This window comes from Peromyscus californicus, unplaced genomic scaffold (genome assembly GCF_007827085.1).
Source record: "Peromyscus californicus insignis strain IS unplaced genomic scaffold, ASM782708v3 Scaffold_6__1_contigs__length_162567912, whole genome shotgun sequence".
Taxonomy (NCBI): domain Eukaryota; kingdom Metazoa; phylum Chordata; class Mammalia; order Rodentia; family Cricetidae; genus Peromyscus; species Peromyscus californicus.
The window spans coordinates 160806687-160831259 of record NW_026294584.1 but is presented as its reverse complement, the minus strand read 5'-3'; the positions used below and the strand labels follow the sequence as shown (position 1 = coordinate 160831259).

General features: G+C 43.4%; 2 protein-coding genes across 2 annotated transcripts in view; one reads left to right on the top strand and one right to left on the bottom strand.

The window, feature by feature from the left end:
• Tmtc1 (transmembrane O-mannosyltransferase targeting cadherins 1) overlaps positions 1-24573 on the top strand; it is a 225567-nt gene that overhangs the window by 69185 nt on the left and 131809 nt on the right.
• LOC128098243 (40S ribosomal protein S4, X isoform-like) lies at positions 20331-21326 on the bottom strand. The gene has a single exon (XM_052719108.1). It carries the CDS (start codon positions 21309-21311, stop codon positions 20430-20432), a length of 882 nt encoding a protein of 293 aa, XP_052575068.1. The 5' UTR covers positions 21312-21326; the 3' UTR covers positions 20331-20429.

Below are 24573 nucleotides of genomic sequence, written 5' to 3'. Positions count from 1 at the left end.
TGCACATGGGAACAATGACAGTGTTCATTGTCCAAGCCAGATGGGATCCCCATGCTGAGAAGGAGAAATGGACATGACCTCTTACCACTAACCAGGAAGCTATCTGTAATTGACATTTACTTGCAAAGGGAAAAATAATTTTCTCCAGTGGAGTCTCACTGAGTATATTAACCATACTTAAGGGTACACCCCATGGCCAGCATTAGCTGGCCAATACAAAACAAAAGTAAGTGGTATTTTTGTAGACTTTTTTCCTCATATTTCCTTGTTTTTTTTCTTAGTGATCTTTTGATTGTTGTATATTATGGTTTCCGATTTTGTGTTTATATATATATATATATGGCATGTGAGTGTATGTTTCTTTTTTTTCTCTTCTGGTTTGTTTGTTTTTTAGTTTGCCTGTTTTCTAAAAAAAAAAAAAAAAAGAGTGTGTGGAGTTGGGTGGATGAGGAAGAGGGGAGGAGTTGGAGGAGGGGATCAGAATATATTGTAAATTTTTTTTAATTGAAAAACTATTTTCAATTAAGAAAGGAAGGGAAGGAGGGCGGGATGGGGAAGCCTAGCAGTGGGATAGCATTGGGAGGACAGGGTGCGTCAGGCCAAGTGATATTCTGAGTTGATTGCTGCCCCTGAAGATTTAATGGTCTTTCTTTTCCTGGAACAGAGAGGGAGACACACTTATAAATGGAGATTTCTTTGTGGGTGCATGGTTTTCCTTACAGAAGGGTTATTTCTCTTCTGTTTGCAAAGTTTTTTCTATGTCTGCAGTTTCTCAGAATAGCTAGCTCAAAATAAGCCTTATCCTAGAGGCATATTTTGGGGTAACATATGCCAGCCTAAGAATACTAGCAATGGATGACTAGAAAAAAAAAAAAAAACAGCCCTCTTTGAGTTTGCTCAAGAACAGGCCCTTGGGGTTTGAGGAGGCCCAGGGAGTAATAGGGCTAACACTCCCCACAGCAGCCTGGCAGCATGTGCTGCCCCTGCGCCTCCTCCCTGGTGTGGACTGGTTCCTGAGCTTGGGGTGAGGAACACTTGTCTCACCTTGACTTTTCTTCTACCAGCAGGCTGCATTTGCTAAATAACTCCTTTTCCCGGACAATCGCCTTCAGTTTGGTCAGCATTTTCTTGCACAGAGCAGTTGTTTATTTTGTCTAAAACTATCATTCTTCACTTCTGGGTGGGTTCTGCTCAGGTAGCCTGGTCATAGCTAGTGATCCACACTTGAAGAGCAGAAACCTTGTTAGAAAAGTTCCTCAAAATCTGCAACAGGGCCACCAGCTCTTAGGAGCTGTTCTTCACCCATACTCTGCCATTCTGTAAAGTTGTTTATGGCATCTTTAACCTTCTTCTTTCTTTATTTTTTATTTTATTTTACTCCAAGACAGGGTTTCTCTGTGTAGCCCTGGCTGTCCTGGAACTCACTCTTGTAGACCAGGCTGGCCTCACAGAGGTCTGCCTGCCTCTGCCTCCCAGGTGCTGGGATTAAAGGTGTGAACCACTATGCCAGCTGACTTCTTTAACCTTATACTTCCTCCCTTTTTCAGGGCCTTCAGCATTCAAAGAGAAGCACTGCCTATATATCCTTCTTTGGAGGGACAGAACCTAGACTACCTAATCACTTCTGTCATACCACGCCTTGGTCTTTAGTTTGTTTTAAATGTACGAACTAGCAACAGGCTGGGCAGCGATGGCACACGCCTTTTAATCCCAGCACTGAGGAGGCAGAGCCAGGTGGATCTCAGTCAGTTCGAGGCCAGCCTGGGCTACAGAGCAAGATCCAGGACAGGCACCAAAACTACACAGAGAAACCCTGTCTCGAAAAAAACAAAACAAACAAAAAAAACCAGCAACAGGAGGTTGGGTCTGTCGTGATGTTGCAGGCAGAGAGGGAGACTTCTGCCCTACATGGTGATATCTTCCTGCCTCACTCCCTGTTCCTTCCCTGTGAAAGCATGTTGTGCTGCTGAGCCCTTCCACATATTGCTTTGAAGAAGAGAGAGTCCCTCCATCTGCCTAGGATAGCTGGTCTTTGAATAAACTTGCTCCTCCTTGTCTACTTTCCCTCTTACTGGCCTTAGAGCAGCATGTAGCCTGGACCTTAATTTAGTAAATTTAGCTTTCTTTTCTTTCACTTCTGCCCTTCTCCTGTAAAGTTGGACATTCTTAAAATTTAATGCAGTTAAATGTCAAATTAAATCTTGGTGTGTTAGATTTGAGCTCTTGTTCTTGTCTGAAATCTCCTGGAGTTTGGTTGTATCCTCCATTCCAGTAACCACTGCCACTTTTCCTCTGCCTCCTTATACCCTTTCTGTGAGCTGTGGATGTTAAAGAAACGTGGTAGGCCATTCCCATGTGCGATGACGTCATCTGATCATGACCTTGGCACTCACTCCTTTCCACACAGACATGTCATTAATTTATTTCCCCTTTCAAGTGCATTGTTTAAAACTGAGTCTTTTTATTTTTGATGCTAAAATTCTGGGCTTGGCATGATGTGTTTTTAATAGGCTGAGAACTGCCTCATACAGATTTATGAATTATTGAGCCTGAAAGTTTGAAGAGAAATTGAACTAGGGTAAGCATTAGGGACTACTGCCAGGAGAGTTGTGCAATAAGGGGCTCCAAGTGATGATTTCCAGAATTCTTCTCAGCAAACAAGTGTCTGTATTTTACTGTCACACCTGCTTACCATGGCCCACAATGCAGCTTGACATTGGGCAGACTCATACTCATGCAAACAATACTATCTTTGAAAACCATAGAATTATTTCATAAGATTATTCTAAATCAATAAAGAGCCAAGCCTGCTGCATTTTGATGCTGAATTAGATTCCACCAACAGCAAATTGCTTTAAGAATCTTTAAATCAATCATGGAAACAAGCAATGGAATACACTGTTGTTTTTTAAACTCTTGTCTTGATCATGACAACCCTAAGCTTTTTCAGAGCTTTATCAATTAAAAGAAAATTCATCCTTTTGAAAGAGGATTTTCTAGGTCGATATATGAACAAAGCCCTATTTTTCTGCATACTTCACATGACTCGTGCTTTGAGAAGACAGATTTCCTTATTTAATTCTTTTCTGTGTGTATTTCCAGAGTGGCCCATTTGTTCAATTTTATTACTTTTTGAATTTTTTTAAGGAAAAAGAAGAAAGGAAATGAGGCAGTGGGGGGGGGACACACAATCCTTAGCTGTTTGCTGTGACTTTAAAAAATTTTCTCATTTTAATGAGCCAATCTTTAGAATACAATCAAAGCATCTAAAGCCAGTGTCCATAGTACATGGTTTGGGGGTGGGTAGTTAGTCCCATAGTTGCTGCTTCCTGGCATTTGTGCTCCTGTATAATCACTCACTAGACTGTGGGCTGGATGTCGTGACTCACTTTTGTTGTAAAGACACGGTGGTATGTTATTTCTGAGATTAAGTCATAAAAGTTACAGCTACTTCTTACTCTCTTGCTCTGAGAGATTCGAGAGACTTATGTGACAGAGAATGAGGGAGGTCTCCAGTGATCAGCCAGCACAGAGCTGAGGCCTAGGGCCAACAGTGTGAGAGGGCTGGCTTTGGCCTATGCACCATGAATGAACAGAGAACTATCCTTCTGTGTCTGAGAAGATAGGTTTTGAAGTAATCTGTTATATACAAATAGATAGTTAACACAAACTGTTCAGTAAATGATGTATTCCTGTTTTCTGGATATTGCTGTCATCAGGTGTTCAAATATAAAAAAAACCAAAGGGACGCCGGGCGGTGGTGGCGCACGCCTTTAATCCCAGCACTCGGGAGGCAGAGCCAGGCGGATCTCTGTGAGTTCGAGGCCAGCCTGGGCTACCAAGTGAGTTCCAGGAAAGGCGCAAAGCTACACAGAGAAACCCTGTCTCGAAAAACCAAAAAAAAAAAAAAAAAAAACCAAAGGGAAGTCTTAGGTGGCTCATCTATCAGAAAAATACATAAGCAATATTCGCATTAGAAAAAGAATAGGACTGACCAGATAGTCAGTGCATGCCTATACTCCCATCATTCTGGGAAACTGAGGCAGGAAGATGACTATGAGATTGAGGCTTCCTTGGCTACATACTAAGTGCTAGGCCAGTCAGGGCTAGAGAGCAAGACCCTGTCTTAGGAAAAAACTCAAAACAAACAAAAAGCCCAACAGGTATTTCATAAAGGTAGGAATTTTAAAAGGTTATTAATCAGCATGGAGCTAAAAGTGAATTCCTGGTGCATCTGACTCTTTCAGGAATAAGATATAATGTGCATTTCATATTATTATATGCTGTCAGAGTGGTTATGAGCATGTAATAGTTATGTTGACCTTTTCTCTTGGTTTTTGTTTTGTTTTGTGTGTGTACTTACTTGCATGTGGAGGTCAGAGGACAACTTTGGATGTTGTTATTCAGAAAAGATGTCCACTCGATGTGTGAAACAGGGCCTCTCATTGGCCTGAAGATGGTCTGTTAGGTGGGCTGGCTGTTCAGGAATCTCTAGAGATCTGTATATCTTCACCTCTCCAGTGCTAGGATTACAAGCACATGCCTCCGTGCCTGGGGATCAAACTGGTCCTCGCGCTTGCATAGCAAGCACTTTGTTGACTAGGCTATCAACTACAGCTCTCAAGGTTGTTTTCTTAAACAATACCTGTGGTTATATTAGGAGAAAAACATTCAATATGAGACACAGTTTAACAAGTTAGAGAAGGGACATTTACTTACATTTGTTTAAGTGCCTTAGGGCTTTTAAGCATGCCCTTGTCCTGAAGTTATTGCCATGATGAATTTAATTGAATAGTTCCCCTGTTAAAGTCGGCTACCTCATGTCTCATATAATCCACAGAGAGATTTCTATGTGGACTACTGGGGTTAGCTTCTTGTCTGACAAGTAGCATACATATTTAATATATTTTCTTGTAAAGTTCTTACATTCACTTGAGTTACTCAAGAAGATGAGATTTAATGTGGAATAGTTTTTAGGGTAAAATAGAAAGAACCAGAGGAGATGAAAGGCACTTTAGGACTTTTAGTATGTATGGCCTCTGTGATAGAGAGTGGAAGGGAGAAGTGTGCTTAGGAAGAGCCTGTGAGAGAAGATGGGGGGGTGGGTGTTTTAGGAAGAGTTCCAGGCTGTTGGCCAGGCAGGCCTAGCAGTCCTTTGACCAGTCTAATGGGGTCTGGGAGGCAGAGGAATAATCACCTATTGGCCCAGCTTTGGACGATGGGGAGAATTGTAACCCAAGCCCATTCAGGGAGAAGAGGGGGGAGCATTTGGGGCTTACAATTGGTCTAAGTGGTAGGCCTTAGTGGTAAACATACATGGTGTCCATCCCCAGTTCTCTTTGAAGGTACTTCATTTCACTGTTTTCTTCTTCTTCCTTCTTTTCTTTTTCTTTCTTTCTTTCTTTCTTTCTTTCTTTCTTTCTTTCTTTCTTTCTTTCTTTTCTCTCTCTCTCTCTCTCTCTCTCTCTCTCTCTCTCTCTCTCTCTCTCTCTCTCTCTCTCTCACGTTTTGTTGTAGTTGTTGGTTTGTTTTTAAAGAGAGTCTTGCTGTCTTGCCTCAGCCTTGAACCACCTGAGTGGTCGCATTCCAAGCATGTGCCACCACACTTTACCATGCATGTGTTTTTAATTATTCATTTTCCTATCAGAGCAAAATCTTATGAACTTATTTTGGTGAGCTAGGCCTTTCCATGTAAGTATCATTAGTTTGAGATGCACTTATGAATAAAGAAGTTTACTTAAAATAGCTTTCAAAAGCCACCAACTTGTGAAGTGTCTGGGCTTACTGCACACATGTGGCTTTTCGCTTTCTCTTCCCAGTGATGCACAGTGTAAGTTTGTGGGGTGACTTTTGTGGGGTGCTGTGTGTCAGGCATTGGGTTTACTGTCATATATTTTGCCCTAACAGCTTTATTCATAGTTTCAAAAAAAATGTATTTATTTTTGTTTTCTGTGTCTGTGTGCACCACATGCATATAGTACCTGTAGAGGCCAGAAGAGGGTGTCAAATCCCCTGGAACTGGAGTTATAGGAGGATGTAACTGCCATGTGGGTGCTGGGAAACAAACTAGTGTCCTCAGTTAGTGCTCTTAACTACTGAGCATCTCTCCAGCCCTGACCACATATATAGTGAAGGAAGGTTGCAATTTTATTATTCATTTGTTTGTTTATTTGTTTATTCTTTTTGGGGACAGGTTCTCATGTATCTCAGGCTGGCCCTGAACTCCATACTACTAATTCTCTGGGTTACAGACATGGACTATGACATCTGGCTTATGTAGTGCTAGGACTTGAACCCAGGCCGTGTCCCTGTGTTAAAGCAGAGGACAGGCGGGCACAGAAAGGTTCCATGATTGCTTGGTCCTCTCAGCAGGCACTTGGTTCTGTCTAATGTCAAATTAAAAGCTCAGTTTAATGCACTCAACACTTTTTGAGGACTTCTTTGAACAGCCCATTGTAAGAGGCATGGAATTAATAAGCCATGTCCTTTTTTTTTTTTTTTTTAATTTATTCATGTGTGTGAGCCTGGCACCAGCAGAGACCAGAAGAGGGCACTGGATTCCCTGGGGGAATTGAGTTACATGTGAATGTAACTCACTGATGTGGGTGCTGGGAACTGAGGCCAGGTCCTCTGCAAGAGCAGCAAGCGCTTTTGACTACTGAGCCATATCTCTCCAGCCCCTGAGCTATGTTCTTATGAAAATGTACAGCTACAGAAATGTCAGGTTTCCTCCAACATGCACAGTCCTTGTTTGACTATGGGTTGAGGAGCTAGCTGGATTTAAAGAGACCAAGTAAAATGCTGTCAAACCCAGTAAGAACATCACAGAATAAATATGTGGGTTTCTTGTAGGAGGAGGTTCAATACCACCTGGTGGACAGCTGGAAATAGTTTGCGCTGATACTTCAATAATTAAAGACTTTTCTTTCACTGCATATGCCACAAAAGTATTATATCAGCCAGAAATTTTTGACCAGTGAAAGGGCAGATTTTTAAAAACAACCATTTGCATGCCTAATTCTGTAAATTCCTACTCTATCTTATTTCAGCTTTTATTTCAATTCAATCTCCAGTTCTTACAAAGGAACATTTAAAATAGTTGTAGAAGACAGTTCTGCCTACTTTTTTTATTCTATTATATGGTATTACACTTTGTGTGCATTTGTGTGCATCCATACATGTGCATATGTGTGCATGGGAACCAGAGGTCAACTCTGGGTGTTGTTCCTCTAGAGCTGGACACCTTAGATTTTGAGACAGGGTCTCTCATTTGGGACCTTATGCTTGGGAATTGACTAAACTGGCTGGCCAGTGAGTCACAGGTACCTTCTTGTCTCTGCCTTCCCTGGGCCACGATTACAGGCGTGCATCACCATGCCCAGCAAGAACTTTACCCACCAAGCTATCTCCGCAGTCTAGTATTCCTTCTTTTTTTTTCTCCCGTAAGGTTCACCGCAACTCAGTCTGGCTCAGTTGGCAAAGGCACTTGCGCCAAGTCTGAAGACCTGGGTTTGATCCCTGGGTCCTATGTGGAGGAAAGAGAGAACTTAGTTCCCTAAGTTGTCCTCTGATTTCCATACACATGTGCCACGATATACATGTGCCGCCCTCATACATACATAACTAGATTACAAAAAAGCAAGATGTACCAAAACACAATTTTCTCAGAGCTAGATTTTCTTCTTTTTTTCTCTTTCTTTTTTATTTTTTTATTTTATACAAGGTCTCACTAGGTGCCCCTGGCTGGCCTGGAACTCACTATAGTGCTGGGATTAAAAGTGTGCACCATTATGCCTGGGTAGATTATTCATTTTTATGCCAAAGATAAATTTTAAATTAGACATAAAATTCAGAGAAAGTCACAAAATTGTGACTCATGATGAGAAAGAACAGTACATATGCAAATACTGGGGTACTCAGGGCCTTTCTCTGCATGGCTTCTCCTGCCCTTCTCTTGTGTCTTTTAAAAGATGGAATCTTTGGCCATTATCCCATGGGCCCACCTCCCTCCCCTCCCCGCTTGGAACACAATGGGGCATTCCTGAGCTCAACATCTTGTGGGGTCTGTAATTAAAGATGCAGCTTGTGTACATAAGCCCAGCTGGTCCTCTGCAGTCTTGATGGTAGATTTACAGTCTCACCTATCAAAAAGTCAAAATCCTGTTTCCCATCCATCCTAGTAAAGCGGCAAGAGTTTCCTGGAGGGAATCTGCCAAGCCTGATTGTTCGCAGCTGGGGAGTGCAGGGCTGGTTTCACAGTGATAGTTAACTCTTTCCCTGATTACCTCTTGGCTTTAAAAATAGGAGTTAGACCCCAGGGATCTGTAACAGATACTCAGGTTTATATAAAAGGATCCTGAACACCCATTCATGCTCATGTAAGATGAGGGAGGGTTGACCTAGATTTGATGGCAAATTAATGAATAATACCACAGGTTTTTTGTTTTCCTTTTGTTGCTGTTTTTCTGATACAGATCTCATGTAGCCCAGGCTGGCCTCAGATTCACTGTGTAGCCACGGATGACCTTGAATTTCTGACTCTCCTACTTCTAGCTCTTGAGGGTTGGGATACAGGCACAGATACCATATCACATTCATTTGGGTTTATGCTATGCTGGCGAGCAAGCCCTCTATCAACTAACTATATTCTTGGCACCTACTATAGGCCTCAATATCAGACAAGAATACAGAGGCTGCAGTGTTCCTGTGTTAGGGGAGTCAGTTAAATCATCAGCTGGAGTGACTGAATAATGAGACTCTCCTTGTTCTACAAAGTCTAGTTGTGACTTACAAGTATGAGAATTATAGGACATTCATTCTAAGATACTTCCAGAGCATGTGTAATGAGACCTGGTGTGTTAGGTAGCTTTGGAAGGTTCTGACAAATGCTGAGGAAAGCAATGTTAAGATTTTACTGTATTTTTATTTATTTACATATTTGTATATATGTGCAAACATGCATTCACATTACATTCACACATGCCCCAGTGTCATGTGGAAGTCAGAGGACAATTCTGGGAAATAGGTTCTTTCCTTCCACCATGTGGGCCCCGGGGGTTGATCTCTGGTTGTCAGGTTTGGCCTCAAGAGCCTTTATTTCCTGAGCCATCACAGGCCTGTGGAAAGCAAAGCAAGCCAGTGAGTCCAGCAGCAGGGACTTGTGGGCATGGCTTCTTTACATGGCAGTAAACAGGAAATGGAAAATGCAGCTGCAACTACCAGGCACAGTCTTTAGAGGGGTCCCTAGTGACAGCCAGGGCCCTATTCCTCAAGACTCAGCCAAAGTAGTGCCCCAAGCTGGGGGCCTAAGTGCTCAAAGCATGAGGTGGGGGTTCAGAGAGAAACCATCACAGCCAGACAGTTGAGTTCTGAGGCAGTAAAGTTAATGAGGTCTCCCATGTTCCTAGGAATTTACAGTCTTTTTTTTTTTCATCCTGATAAAAATGTTACTATAAAAACAAGTAGCAAGTCAGATTTGATCCTTGGGCTGTAGCTTGTTTCTCCTGAAACGAGCATTCACAGTCTAAGCCACATACGGACAAATGAATGGCCTTCTACAGTGAGTGAGGAAGGTCTTCAAGATACTATTTCTATAGGCTTTCATGTTCTAAAGCTTTTACATCCTTTCATTTCATTTTTTCTATTAAAAGAATAATATTTCTCCTCTCATTTGTTAGTCATGAGCTAAGTTCTTCATATATTGAATATGAATTAAGAATGAAAATTCTACTTTAAAAATAGTGTTAATTCATATGGAATACCTCTTGCATATATCAGAATTTTTTCTTAATATTTTCTTACCTTAATACCCCCTTTTTAGTCATATTCCACCCCAATATTTGCTAGCAGTCTAGTGTAACATGTTAGTCCCAAGAAAACATTAACATGTTTTTTTCTTTTTTCTTTTTCTCAGTGCTGAAGTTGAAGTTGGGCTTCATGCTATGCATACCATAAACTTTAAAAATAAAAGGCACCAATAAGCCTTAATTTTAAAATGCTTTTTTGTAAGAAAACAAAACCAGTAACAACTGTAGGTTTTAAGTTGATGATAATTCCTAGGTTCACACAGATCTTCCACCTGAGTACTCAATGCAACATTGGAATCATGTAAATCCAGGAGAAGTAACATGTTTATCTTTGAAAACAAATGATGTAGAAGTGCTAAAAAACAAACAAACAAAAAACCCACTCTATCCTTAGTTTGCTTGGAAATCGTGTGTGCCAGAAAGGTTCCCTTCTATGCTGAGCACTGACCGTGTGGGAAAAGGGTTGCATTGGGGTTAATGAGGTGCCCTCAGATCTCTGCAAACCAAAATGTTTTAATAGTCTTCAAATTGATATGATTCTTCAGACATCGACATGAAAGGGGTAGCTGGTGTGTCCAGCGCAGGTGAGGCTCTTGCTTCACAGACGGGTAGTCAGACTGGGCTGCTGTGAGTTCTTAGGTTTCTAGGGCTATAGATCCTTCTCATTTGTTCTCGTTTTCGAAACATTTGCTAATACATTATTGTGTCATTGATTCTAACCCATCAAAGCAGCAGGGCTGTTTTCCCACTCTGCAGTGACTCAAAGCCAGCTGTGTGTGGCCCCTTCCGTCTTTCCCCCAGATGCACTGCTGCACGCACAGGTGACAGAGATGATAATGCTTCGGTACTGAAGGCTGTGATAAAGAAAGACTGTCACAGTTCATTGCCGTGCTTTATTCCAGCCTGAGGTGTATGCAAACACACCTCCTCTGGAAAAACACCACTGGAGAGAAACAGGAGTCCTGGAAAATAACTGCCATCAGTCACAAAGAGAGATGGGAAAATCAGAAGGTACAGGAGGAAATGCAGCCAGCTCATGCCTCAGTGAATGCTATTTATTTCAGTCATGGAAAAGGTTGCTTCCTATTTTCTCAATGGGCCATACTCAAATCCATTACAAAACCCTCCTCCATAATTCAGGCTGAAGACTTGGGCTTTAAAAAGAAAGCTATTTCCCAGTCAGAGATAAATCAGCACGGCAGAAACACTGATTTGTCCACTTAATTTGTTTTTATTTTGGTGCTGAGGACTAAACCCACAAAAGCTAGGCAGAAACGGTACCTCAGAGCCATCCCTCCAGAATGATGACTTGCTTTTTGATATTTTTAAAATAGATTTTGTTTACATAGTGTGGTGGTTTAAGTGGCAGCTCCCCGAGTATCCATCCACATCCAAATCTAAAGACCCGTGAATGTGCCTTTATTTAGAAAAAGAATCTTTGCAGATGTTTAAGCCTTTGGGTCATGAGAGAATACTGCCCTGGACTACCCACTGTATTCCTACTGCTCCTCAGGACTGTCCTAACCTGGGAAGACAGATGCGCAGTCAGGGCAGAGGGAGGCAGAGGCTGGAGTGACAGCTGCAGGCAGAGGAAGAGAAGGAATGTGCTGTTGTCACCAGGAGCTGGAAGGGGCAGGAGTGACTCTTGCCTAGGGAGGGAGCAGGCCCTAATAGCAGCTCACCTCTGAAATGAGGGAAAACAAACAGGGGTGGCTTTAAGCCATCATGTTCGTGGTAATTTGTTACAGTAGCCACAGGACTTAACACATGCAGGGCCCAGCACTGGTTCTCCTAGGAATAACTGTATGTTAGTTGCAAACAGGTTACTGGAGGCATGGCTCCCGTGCTGTAAGTTTACACAGAGGTAGTGTATAGACATGAGGTAGACCACTGCCATCCAGTTTGACCTGTCAACCAAGGCTATAAGGCCACTGTTAACCTTAACAAGGCAGGTTAGGTAAGTTACAAGCAGTGCTTGCTTTAGAAGGAAAACATGTAAAAAAGTTACTCTTGACATACCTATTAATATATAAAAAAAATCAAGCAGTAAATAACAAACATTTGAGTTAGATGAGTATACTGCATGAAGGGTCAGTTTTCTCTACAAATGCCAAGAGAGGGAAACTAGAACAGTCAACCTGCTATGAATCAACCTGGGCGTTTTAATAACCTAGTTTTGTTCCAGGCTGTCTGATTTTCTGCATGAAATTATTTCTCTAATTTTACAATGGAAACTGGTGAATAGGTCCTAGTATTTACCACTCTCATATAAAGTGAGACTAATAGAGTATTTTTAAAGCTCTGATGAAGTATAATTTAGTTTGTAAAATCCATTTGTTTTAAATATACAATGTAATGTTGTTAATGGATCCATAGAGCTGTGAAAATGCTGGAGTTGTGTTTTTTGTTTTTGTTTTTTTGTTTTACTCTTTGGGGGCCCACCACCCAGCTCTCAAATAAATACAGAGAGACTTATTCTTACGTATGAATGCCTGGCCTTAGCCTGGCTTGTTTCTAGCCAGCTTTTCTTAACTTAAATGATCCCACCTGCCTTTTGCGTCTGGGCTTTTATCTTTATATTCTATTACCTTTCTTTACTTCTTAACTCCATGGCTGGTTGTGTGGCTGGGTGGCTGGCCCCTGGCGTCCTCCTCTCCTTCTCCTTTCCTTGCTCGTCGTCCTCTTCCCTTCTTCCCCCGAGCCTAGATTTCTCCTTCCATTTATTCTCTCTACCTGACAGCCCCATCGATCCTTTCACCTGCCTAGCTATTCACTGTTCAGTTCTTTATCAGACCACCAGGTGTTTCAGACAGGCAAAGTAACACCGCTTCACAGAGTTAAACAAATGTAACATAAAAGAAACACATCTTTGAATCATTAAACAAATATTCCACAGCATAAACGAATGTAACACATCTTCAACTAATATTCCACAACAAAACTCTACTGCAGTCTCAGAATACCCCACCACCCCATAGAAATCCCTCTCCGCAGGAATACTCAGCTCTTACCCAGCCCCGTCCCGGGCAACTAGCACCTGCTTCTGTCTTTGTGAATTTGCTCTTTCTAGATGCTTCACATAAACTGATTAAGAAAGGGTTTGATCTGCTGTGTCAGGTTTCTTTAATATGGTTTAGTATTTTTGAGGTCTGTACAAAGTACTATTAATATTTGCATTTTTCATGGTTAATAGTATTTATTTGTGTTCAGAACATGGACACTTGGATAATACTGCTCTATTCATTCCAGAACAAATGGTCTTATTTTTTCTTTATTGTAAGGATGCCCAAATACCTAGGAGATGCTGGCAATAGTCAAGAGGGTGCCTGAACTGGCCTACTCTGGTGATCAGACGGCTGAATACCCTAACTGTCATCATAGAACCCTCATCCAGTGACTGATGGAAGCAGATGCAGAGATCCACAGCCAGGTGCCAGGCCAAGCTCCAGGAGTCCAATTGATGAGAGAGAGGAGGGATTCTATGAGCAAGGGACATTGAGACCATGATGGGGAAAAGTACAGAAACAACCAGGCCAAATTAGTGGAAATGCATGAACTGTGAACCAATAGCTGAGGAGCCCCCATGGTACTGGACTAAGCCCTCTGGATAGGTGAGACAGTTGTTTAGCTTGAACTGTTTAGGGGGCCCCCAGGCAGTGAGATCGGACCCATCCCAAGTGCATGCACCAGCTTTTTGGAGCCTAGTGCCTATGGTGAGACACTTTGCGCAGCCTTGATGCAGGGAGGAGGGCTTGGATCTGCCTTAACTGATATGGGAGAATTTGCCTTGGAGGAGGTGGGAAGGAGGGGTGGGTTGGGGGAGAAGGATGGGGGGCGGGAGGACGGAGAACAGGGGAATTTGTGGTTGGTATATAAAATGAATAGAAAATCTCTTAATAATAGTAATAATAATAATAGGATGCCCAAATACTGAGGAGATGCTGAGCTGAATGAAGACTGAGGTCTTCCTCTACCCCCAAATTCTTTCAAGAAGGCTGTACCAGTTGTCATATCCCAATATATAAAGTTCATTCTTTCCCATCTTCATTAGAACTCCTTGTCATTTATTCATTCATTCATTTATCTGTTCCAGTCATCCTAATGGGTGCCAAGTGGTGTCTCACTTTGACTAATGACTGATGACACTGTAGTGGTTTAAAAGAAAATGACCCCCAAAGGGAACTGCACTATTAGGAGGTGTGGCCTTGTTGAAGTAGGTGTAGCCTTGTTGGAGGAAGTGTGCCACTGTGGGGGTCAACTTTGGGGTCTCTTTTGCTGAAGTTTCCCATAGTGTGACAATGAGACGACTTTCTGTTGCCTGAAAGTCAAGATGTAGGACACTTGACTACTTTTCCAGCACCATGTCCATCTGCACACCCATGATGCACCACGATAATAATGGACTAAACCTCTGAAACTGTAAGCCACCCCAATTAAATGTTTTTCCTTTATAAGAGTTGCTGTGGTCATGGTGTCTCTTCACAGCAACAGAAACCCTAAGACAGATACTGACTGGGTCCTTTTAATCCATCCAGGCGACTTCCATTGTTAACTCATTTTATCATTCCTTAAGTATGTGTGTGTGTGCATGCATACATTTAATTATATTTTTCCCTAACCAAGAATGGCATATTGCATACTAAAAGAGAAGGAAAAAGGTGATAGGAAGAATTAAGGAGAAAAGTGAAATAATGAAGATATTGAGGGAAAGAAATGAGCATAAAGCAGATGTGTGATGTGGGCAGGCAGGGAGGAAGACATTTTATTAAAAAAGAATACAAGCCAGTTCTTTGAAAGCCAGGTCACATACTCATAGTGACACTGGTAAGACAGTGAGAATGGTTAGTTTGGAAGCTCTGTGTCCAGAGTACTGACACCATGTACCGGCGCTCTGGCTCACCTCCTGGGACGGACAGTTCCTTTGAGCCGAGGCTAGAGTTGTGTTGCAGCACTCTGTTTACCTTAATGAGATTCTGGCTAGGCTGGGCTCATTGACACTCCCTCCGAGAGGAAGGGAGGACAACACTGAGCACCTGAGCTCCTTCCTAGGATGTGCAAGCACTGACAGTTAATACACAAAGGAGACACTCTGATGGTGTAGCTGCCCATTAGCTGGCTGTGCTCCTGAGATTCTACCCATCCTCCTCGGTAAGTCACCCCATAAACTCATTGGTTCATCTACCTACACATACTTAGAATTGTTCTTTGGCCTGTTGCTGCCCTGTCTACCTAGACTTCTCAAGCTTGGCCTGGTGGCACAGGCCTGTAGTCCCAGTATCTCCGGAGGCTGAGGCAGGAGGATCAAAAATTCAAGACTAGCCTGGGCTACAGAGTGAATTCAAGGCCATCCTGAGCAACCTATTAAAAATCTGTCTCAAAATACAAAGTACAAAATAGAGCTGGGGAGAGAAGAGACTGGAGTCTGAATATGGTACACACACACACACACACACACACACACACACACACACACACACACTTTAGGCAATTGTCAATTTTTTATAAGTGTAAAGGTAGGGCTGGGGATATAGCTCATTGGTAGAATGGTTGTCTAGCATGGTGACATCCTATGTCCAACCCTCAGTACCAAAAAAAGAATGAAAGCGAGGAAGAAGTCAGGAAGAGAAAAAGAGAGGGAGGAGAGGGGAAAGAAAGAGGAAATATGGACAGAGGAGATCTTAGACCATTCATCTTACATCAGCTGGTCTAATTTTATACTTTTTATTCATGTCTAAGTGTGAGTGCCATCAGAGGCCAGAGAGGACTTCAGACCCCCAGAACTGGAACTAGAGGCAGTTATGACAGCCCTACATGGGTGCTGGGAACAGATCTCAATGGAAGACTATAAATCATCACTGAGCATACTCACCAGCCACAGTTTAATCCTAGTCTCAAAGGATGGCATTCCCCCGCCCCCAATGCAGTCAGAAAACATACACATTTATATCTGAAGGACCTTCTTATTGTAACAAGAATATTACAGAGATTGAGCGTGCCAAACAAATATCCTAACACTGAACTAGGACTTAAAAAAATTAAAAAAAAAAAGTGTTGGGGGAGCATATCTTCTTCAGCATTTGTGTTTATTATCAAATTAACATTATATGTGAGCTGTGGAAATCAAGTGCTAAGACTGGTTTCAGTACGGAAATTAGAGCTACATCACAATGGTCTTAGCTATAAACTGCTCCACTCATTTTGAATTCCTTAATATTGTTTAGAAACTCTTACTTTGAAAATTCCATCAGTGCCAGTTTATGAACCAAACAACAAAAGACTGATCTCATTTCTTTATTGTCACACTTCATATAAAAGATGCTATAGCAATATGCCTTAGTAATTGGGCTTATAAATAAATAGAGATTCCTATCTCACACATTGCCTGGTGCTTGGTTTAGGCTATTTTGAGATTCGAATTACATGTTTTCCTCCCATCTCATCTCATAAGAAAAACCGTATGTTTAAAGCACAGAATGCTGGGCCTGCAGCGTTTGGTTCTCAGAGTCCATTACTCTCCCCGTGAATTTACTAGCAAGGCACCCCCCCTTTTTTCACTAGATATTACAAAAATGCTCTAAGCGCCTAGGGAATGAATTGTTTTTTGTTGTTGTTTGTTTTACAATGATAGTTAGGCTGAAAGGGCTTGGCTTCAAAGGCTTCTTAGGGTTTCACTCATATCACTGACTGGAATACCAAATAGGGTCAGCAGAGACCAACAGGGGTGTGGATATGATACTGGGGGTGCAGACGTGCTCAAATAAAGGGCTTGCTTAACCCTTCAGTGTTCCACCCCATAATTAATATGTTCAGGAACACATTGCAGTTGAGCCGTGAGCATTCACGAAGCTTCTTAATCCCACTCACCAAGAGAACAGCTGCTAGAGCGTGGGTTCCCGGCAGATGGTAGGGCATAGAAGAGGCCAGGTACTTAACAATTCTGGAAGGTAATTATTATTCATTTCCAATGTCCCTGCAACCATCCTGACTCGACATTCTAAAGTCCTAGATTTAGGGGAAGCATTAAAAGCAGTGGTGGCGCACGCCTTTAATCCCAGCACTCGGGAGGCAGAGCCAGGCGGATCTCTGTGAGTTCGAGGCCAGCCTGGGCTACCAAGTGAGTTCCAGGAAAAGGCGCAAAGCTACACAGAGAAACCCTGTCTCGAAAAACCAAAAAAAAAAAAAAAAAAAAGCAAACCCACCTGTGCCTGGCCCAGGAGGTGGCTGTGATGGAAGCGCTTGCCATGAACGTGTTAGGACAGGAGTTCAGACCCACAGGACCTACTGGAATGCTGAGTGTGTTTGGCGGTTGCCTGTAATTCCAGCCATGGGAGGCTGATACCTGATCCTCAGAGCAGGCTGACTGGAAAGACTAGCGGGATCGGTGAGCTCCGGGTTTGATTGAGAGGCCCTGCCTCCATGAAGAGCTGATGCCTCAGGCTTCCACAGGCATGCGCACTAGGATGCTGGTGTTTGCGCAAAAGCAAAAAGCAAAAAAACAAAACAAACAAACAAGCAAAAAAAAAAAAAAAAAAAACCCGCACACACATGCATACATAAGAGGGGGGGAAAAAGGCTGTAATTCCCAGTGTCCTGGTCCGTGTACTTTGTAGAGTTTTTAGTTAGAAAACACCGGGCCAATACTACACGCCTTTGTCCCCAGCACTCGGGAGGCAGAGGCAGGTTAATCTCCGAGTTAGAGGCCAGCCTGGTCCACACAGCAAGACTATCTCCAAACCATTCACAGTCCAGCACTGTATGTGTTATTTGAGTAAAGATACCCTTGGGACCCAGGTTTGGGTGCTAATTTATTTTTCTCTAATTTAATGAAGCTTGAAGGCTCATGTTCCAGGGCAGCCAGGCCAGTGCCATGTTTGTTTACCTCCAGTCCTGCCAATCCAGTTTGGGACTGCCTGCTATCAATCCCTTAGGATTCTAATCCCCGATAGCCCATAAAAATGACCTTTCCTACAGTTGAATTAAGTACATTACAAGAACTTTAAGTACATTTTTGTAGCAGGAAGTTTCTCTGGTCCTGCCGGCCCCGCGGTCCAGACGAATCTCTCCCATCTGTGGTCTCCAGCAGCTGTTTATAAAATAATCATTCGGAGGCGAATGTTACCATTCTAGGCCTAGTTTTTCCCCCCTCAGTGCTGGGAATTGAACCTAGTATCTTGCATGTGCTAGGCAAGCACTCTTAAGAAACTGAGCTATATCTCTAATCCCTAACTGTAAATTCTAAAATGTCGTTATGTCGTTTAGAGATGTAGTTATGTTGGTAAAGTGCTTGTTTAGTGTTCAGGAAGCCCTGGATTCAATCCTCAGAACCACACAAACCTAGCCTGGTGGAAATAAGCCCATAATCCCAAGCACCAAGGAGACAAAAGAATCATTTCAAGGCTGTATTTGGCTACACAGAGAATTTAAAACCTTTGAGAGCTAGGGAGATTGTCTAAAAAATAAGAATAGGTTAAGTTTTATGGAACAAAGAATAGCGTGTCTGAACCAGGCTTTTCTATGCTACTATTGAGTTAGAAAAAAGTCTATGTATCACTACAATCATTTGTAGTGACTGTTAGAATACAGTGCTAATCGTGTGCACATGCACATGTATGCCTGTTTTGTGCTGTGTTCCTATTCTTGCTACAACCGGCAGCTCATACCTAGGCGGAAGCAGCCAGTATTTAAATCCAGGTCTGTCTGCCTCTAGAGATTATTTTCCATAGTGCTAGCAATTGAAGTGATCTAGGATGGGGCTGGCAAGATGGCTCAGCAGATAAAGGCAACTTCGGCCAGACTGATGACTTGAGCTCGATCCCCAGGACCCCCACTCGGTGGACACAGAACTGACTCCCACGTTTTCCTCTGATCTCCACTTGTGAGAGTTGACCCAAGCTTCCCCCTAGTAAATAACTGAAATCCAGAGCTGGAGAAATTGTTCAGTATTTAAGAGCACTTGTGAGCCGGGCGGTGGTGGCGCACACCTTTAATCCCAGTACTCTGGATGCAGAGCCAGGCAGATCTCTGTGAGTTTGAGGCCAGCCTGGTCTACAAAGCGAGTTCCAGGAAAGGCGCAAAGCTACACAGAGAAACCCTGTCTCGAAAAAAAACAAACAAACAAAAAAAGCACTTGTGGTTTTTGCAGAGGACCCAGGTTCATTTCCTAGCAACCATCTGTAGCTCGTTCCAGGAACTGTCTTTTGGTCTTCCAGGACACCAGGCAAACATTCACATGTATTTAAAAAACAAACAAACAAACAACAAAACCACCCAACTATGTTGTGTCTGCTAATGTAAGCACTCTCCCATCAAGCTGCCCAAAACCCAGACCTCATCTCCTCACACCGAAGCTGATCAGTGTATCTTCAGCAAGAAAAAGAAATATTTAACCATGACCTTAGTTTTAGCACTAGCAAACTAATCAGATGCCAGTTTATTCAAAGGAATTTAGCTCTAATTTTAGCACTGAAAAGCAAAAGCAATCTTTTGTAAAGAAAATCCTTATCTTTGGTGCTAGAGATGGCCCAGTGGTTAAGAGAAACACTGCTCTTTGCAGAAGACCCAAGTTTGTTCTCAGCACTCAGATCCGGTAGCTCACAACTGCTTATAACCCATCTTGAGGGATTTTCCAACCTCCAACCACTGTGGGCACCTGCCCACGCACAAATCTGTAAAAAGTCTCATCTTTGGATGTGTATAGTATCATAAATAAGCTTCTAAAATGGAAAAAAATTAGTTTCCTTTAATTGGGAGTTCACAAACATCTGAAATTCAAGTATTCTTTCTCTGGTCATTATCAGTAGAACTATCCTGGAAATCTTGTTTGAGCTCAGCAAAGGGGCAAAATTGTAAAACTATTTTTCTGGCTCACTGGCATTAAAGTGCTAAGAAATAAATTATTTTACGTGTAAGCTGCTGTTATGAAGACGACTGAACTCTCTTATAATTAGTTTCTTTGCAAGCCTTGCTTTAGTGGTGTTTTTTGTTTTGAATCTGCCACTTCTATAAACTTGGGGTTTTCTGAAAGAGAAAATTATAGCTACACTTTGTGTTGTAAATACTCTGGCAACAGAAAGCTTGAAGGGGGTGACATTTCACCATATTCTCTAAATTACTTGCCCGGGGGTTAGAATAACAGGCCCTTTAATTCCCACCCCCACCCCCCACCTTTTTTCTTTTTGGTTTGTTTTCTGAGACATGATTTCTCTGTGTGTAGTCCTGGCTGAACAATCCCATTTTTAGACCTCATAACTTTTGGGTTTCTCTATTTCCATTTGCTTTGGAGGGAGATGATTGATGTTAAAGAGGCTTACCTAAAAAAGTCTAAAGTTTCTACTGATTTTATCGGCCTCTAGGCATTAAATACCAACCCTGGAATATTAACGGAACAATGAAATAACATTAGTTGTCAGCAACGGTAACCAAACCCTGCATGTACCCATCTTTTTCAAAATGAGGTGACCACACCTCCAGGTGGTTCCCCCATGACGAGGAAGTGTGGTAAGGGAAAAAACACCGACACCAGAATGAAGTTTGCTTCCTTTTTAATTCAACATGCTGTTTAAAACTTGAAGTAAAAACCAATATAAACGTCTCCCACCGCCCCGATGTCCCTCGGAGTCCACTTCACCCGCTCTGCTTGGCCGCCAGCCTCTTGTCTCTCTCTTCGGCGATGGTGAGGCGTATTCCTTTTCCTCGGGGAAGAGAAATCCACGGCTTGTTGCCCTTGCCGATCACGAAGATGTTGGAGAGGCGGGTGGCGAAGCCGTTGCCGTTGGCATCCTTCACGTGGACCACGTCGAACGAGCCGGGGTGGCGCTCCCGGTTGGTGATGACGCCGATGCGCCCCAGGTTGGCGCCTCCCGTCACCATACACAGGTTGCCGGTATCGAACTTGATGGCGTCGGTGATCTTGCCGGTGTCCAGCGAGATCTGCACGGTGTCGTTGACCTTGATGAGCGGGTCCGGGTAGCGGATGGTGCGCGCGTCGTGCGTCACGAGGTGCGGGATGCCCTTGGTACCCACGAAGACCTTCCGCACCTTGCACAGCTTGTACTTGGCCTCCTCGGGCGTGATGCGGTGCACGGCGAAGCGGCCCTTGGTGTCGTAGACCAGGCGGAAGTTCTCCCCGCTCTTGTCGATGCTGATGACATCCATGAAGCCCGCTGGGTAGGCCACATCGGTTCTGACCTTGCCGTCGACCTTGATGAGGCGCTGCATGCAGATCTTCTTCACCTCGTCGCCCGTGAGGGCGTACTTGAGTCTGTTCCTGAGGAAGATGCTCAGCGGCAGGCACTCCCGCAGGCGGTGCGGGCCGGCGGACGGCCGGGGCGCGAACACGCCGGTCAGCTTGTCCAGCATCCAGTGACGCGGGGCAGCCACGCGCTTCAGGTGCTTCTTCGGACCGCGGGCCATGGCGGAGGAGCGAACGGAAACACGGCCTTCTCCTTCCCAGAGCACAAGCGGAGTGAGGCGGCTGCGCGCGCAGCGGCAGGAACCCCCGCCCATCCGGGTCTTTTCCGGTGGGCGGGACCGCCCAGCGCCACCTGCTGGCGGGAGGCCGGAGGAGCGGGACGGAGCGAGGCCTGGGAGGTAATGGGACCTTTCCCTCAGTGCCTGAGCTCCGTACGGGCTGGGCAGGAAATACCGAGAATACCGAGATGGAGGAGATAAGCTAGCTGCCTTCTGGGAGAGTGCAGCTGGCCGTACAGGGAAGCACGAGATCAACAACCTCACTTGAATCCTTTTTTTTGTGGTTTTTCGAGACAGGGTTTCTCTATAACTCTGGCTGTCTTGGAACTCTGTAGCCCAGGCTGGCCTCAAAACTCAGATCCACCTGCCTCTGCTTCCCGAGTGCTGGGATTAAAGGCGTGTGCCACCACTGCCCAGCTTTGGATACATATTCTATTCTATTCTTTTTGTTACATTTGGGTTTTTTTAGTATGTTAGTGTGGAAATCAGAGGGTGAGTCCTGGGAGTCCATTCTTGCCTTCTACCATGTAAGGCCTGGGAATTGCACTCAGGTCCTAAAGTTTAGAGGCAAAATGCCTATACTGTTATAAGCCATCTCACTAGCCCTTACTATTTCTTAAACGTGTTTTGTCTGCGTCATCCTTCAGACACCCTGCGGTCGGTCATCCAGCCCCTTACTAAGTGATGGGAAGGTCCAACAAACCTTTTTCTCATCTTCTGTGCAGACAGTGGAGGGCATGGGCTATAGTGAGGGCAGAGATGTAAGGTCTTTGCGCAAATATTAACACCTTGCCCTTTGCTTCCTGTGTCATATGCCTGTGACACCTGCCACAAAGTGTCAGGGAAGAGTGAACTTGACATAGCATCGGGTTGTCCAGCAATGTAGATCTGGATATTCTGTATTCCTACCTGAAAGCTGCCATTAATCCTCTACTTCCTGCTCAGAGGGAGCCCAGCTCTCTCTTACCTATGGCTTCTCTGAGATGATGACCCTTGCCTATCCCAAACCTCTAAGCTATAGTCACTCCAAACTACAATGAGGGTTCAACATCTCCTTCCTTCCATTCCCCCCGCCTTAGTTTTTTTTTTCTTTTCTTTTCATTTAAGGCAAGGCTTTCTCATATAGCACAGGCTGTCTTCAAACTCGTGATCATTTTTCTTGTGATGGACTTTTTTATGGCTGTCAGTCTGCAGTATTCTCTATGCTGTTAGTGTGGCTGCCGTGTGAGAGGCAGTGTAAGTGTCATAGTGATGAGACCCAGCATATTGGAGCCTTCATGTGTAAGAAGAATGATTTTAGATAACCCTGAAGTGATTAAATTTTGGATTCCTGGGAAACATGACAAAAGAAAGAGTGTCTGTGAGGTCCATTGCCCAAAGCCAGGAAAGAAGAGGGAAGATCCTGGGAGGTTAAAGAGATTTCAGGGAATCATGGGCAGATAAAACATAATTTATTTACCAATACACAGTCTGCTGGGCAGGCAGCTGCTGGCAAGAACCCTGCACAGGCCAGCACACATGAAGTGCGTGCAGGAAGGCACAGGCATGCAGGTTGCTCAAAGGTAGGCATCTACGCCTACAGACAGACATGCCGGGGGCTGGCTGGCAAAGGCTTGGGCCTCTGACCTCAAGGCTACATTAGAATCACATAAAAGTAGCTCTCTGCCAAAAATATATAGCAGATTACATCACGGTTTACTTGGGGGTTCCCTGGACAGCCAGTGTCAGCCATGTTTTAGCTGACTTTTGCTGGGTATCCATAATAGCACTGTGTTATCTAAACATAAACTGGTCCATATGGCCCTTTATTCCAAACAGTAGCTTATGGGAAAACTTCCATGAACTTTAAGTATTACCAGTATTTCAAAATGAAAGTGAGTATCTGACAACCTGTGTTCACTGACATACACAGGTAAATGTGTCAAAGTTCCAAGTTTGGGGATTTTAGTGTTGATAATGTTTGGGTTTGGTTGTCTATAGATAAGATTGATTATTTAAGTACCATTATGTTTATCATTTATGCATGTGGTGTATTTTAAAATCTAGACTTCAGACTCCTTGTAATTAAGGAGTAAGCTTGATGCAAACGGGTTTTGAAGTATCAACCCCATCAGCTTTGTAGTGCACTAGATCAGACCATTCTGTTTCTTGTGTAGAGGGAACCTGTGCCACCCCGGTGTCTGTTGAACTTTGTCCCTCTCTTCCCTCCTTTCCTTTTTGCTACTTAAACAAAAATGATGCTGATAAAGAATGCCTTCTATTAGCTCATCAGGTTAGGTGCAAAGATCTGCCAGACAGCGGGAAAGCAGAGATGAGAAAACTCTAGTTTGCATCTGTTTAGAATTAATAAGTTGAACCTATTAATAGGTGGCTCCCACCAAAGAAGCACTTGGGATTTTTTTTTTTAACTCTTACAAGGAAGGGGAGAAGAGAAGGAGGGACAGAAGAGAACAGAAAAGGAAGAGAAAGAGGAGCAACTAATGTGAATACCAGAGTCCAGAAAAAAACGAACTCATTTCTTCTTTGAATTTTTGGGAATTAAGATTTGGCTTCCTCCTTTGCACTTTACTTCACTGCCCTGTACCAGCTGTGTATGATGTCATTAGGGGTGACACTCCCTCCTAAGTTTCCCAGGACTTTCCAGCTTAGCATTGAAAGCCAAGTGCTAGGCAGATTGGACTGGTTGCCATTCTTGAGGACAGTCCAGCCTCATATATGAAAACCTCTTGTATATGGAAACATTATACTGGATGATGTTCAGAAGACGTTTAGTTGGATGAAATTTAGGATAGGGAGAATACATTTTGTTAAAGTCAGACCTTGCAATCAGTGGGGTGTAACTGTAAAAGGCAGTATAAAACTTAAATGCTTAGGGATTTAAAACTTCAGTGTGATGCAGTAAATCCCACCATTCAAAGCATTGAGCTGGCTAGGTACAATGGCTCATGCCTTTAATCTCAGTACCCAGGAGACAGAGGCAGGTGGATCTCTATGACTTCAAGGTTAGTCTGATCTACATAATGAGCTCCAGGACAACCAGACCTATATGATAGAAAGATCCTGTCTCCCCACCCCACCCCCCAAAAAAAGAAAAGAGGGAAAAAAAGAGAAAACATTGAGCTGAATTTGTATGGAAACACCTCTGATGGAGGAAAAAAAAACAGTGCTATTTGTTGTTTGGTAACTTTACCGATGGCCCAGTGACTAGAAATCCAGCAACATGTGAGACTGCCAGTGAGCAAATGCAAGCTGCTACCAAGAAGATAGAAGTATCAAACTAAACAAGTCTCCAGAAGAG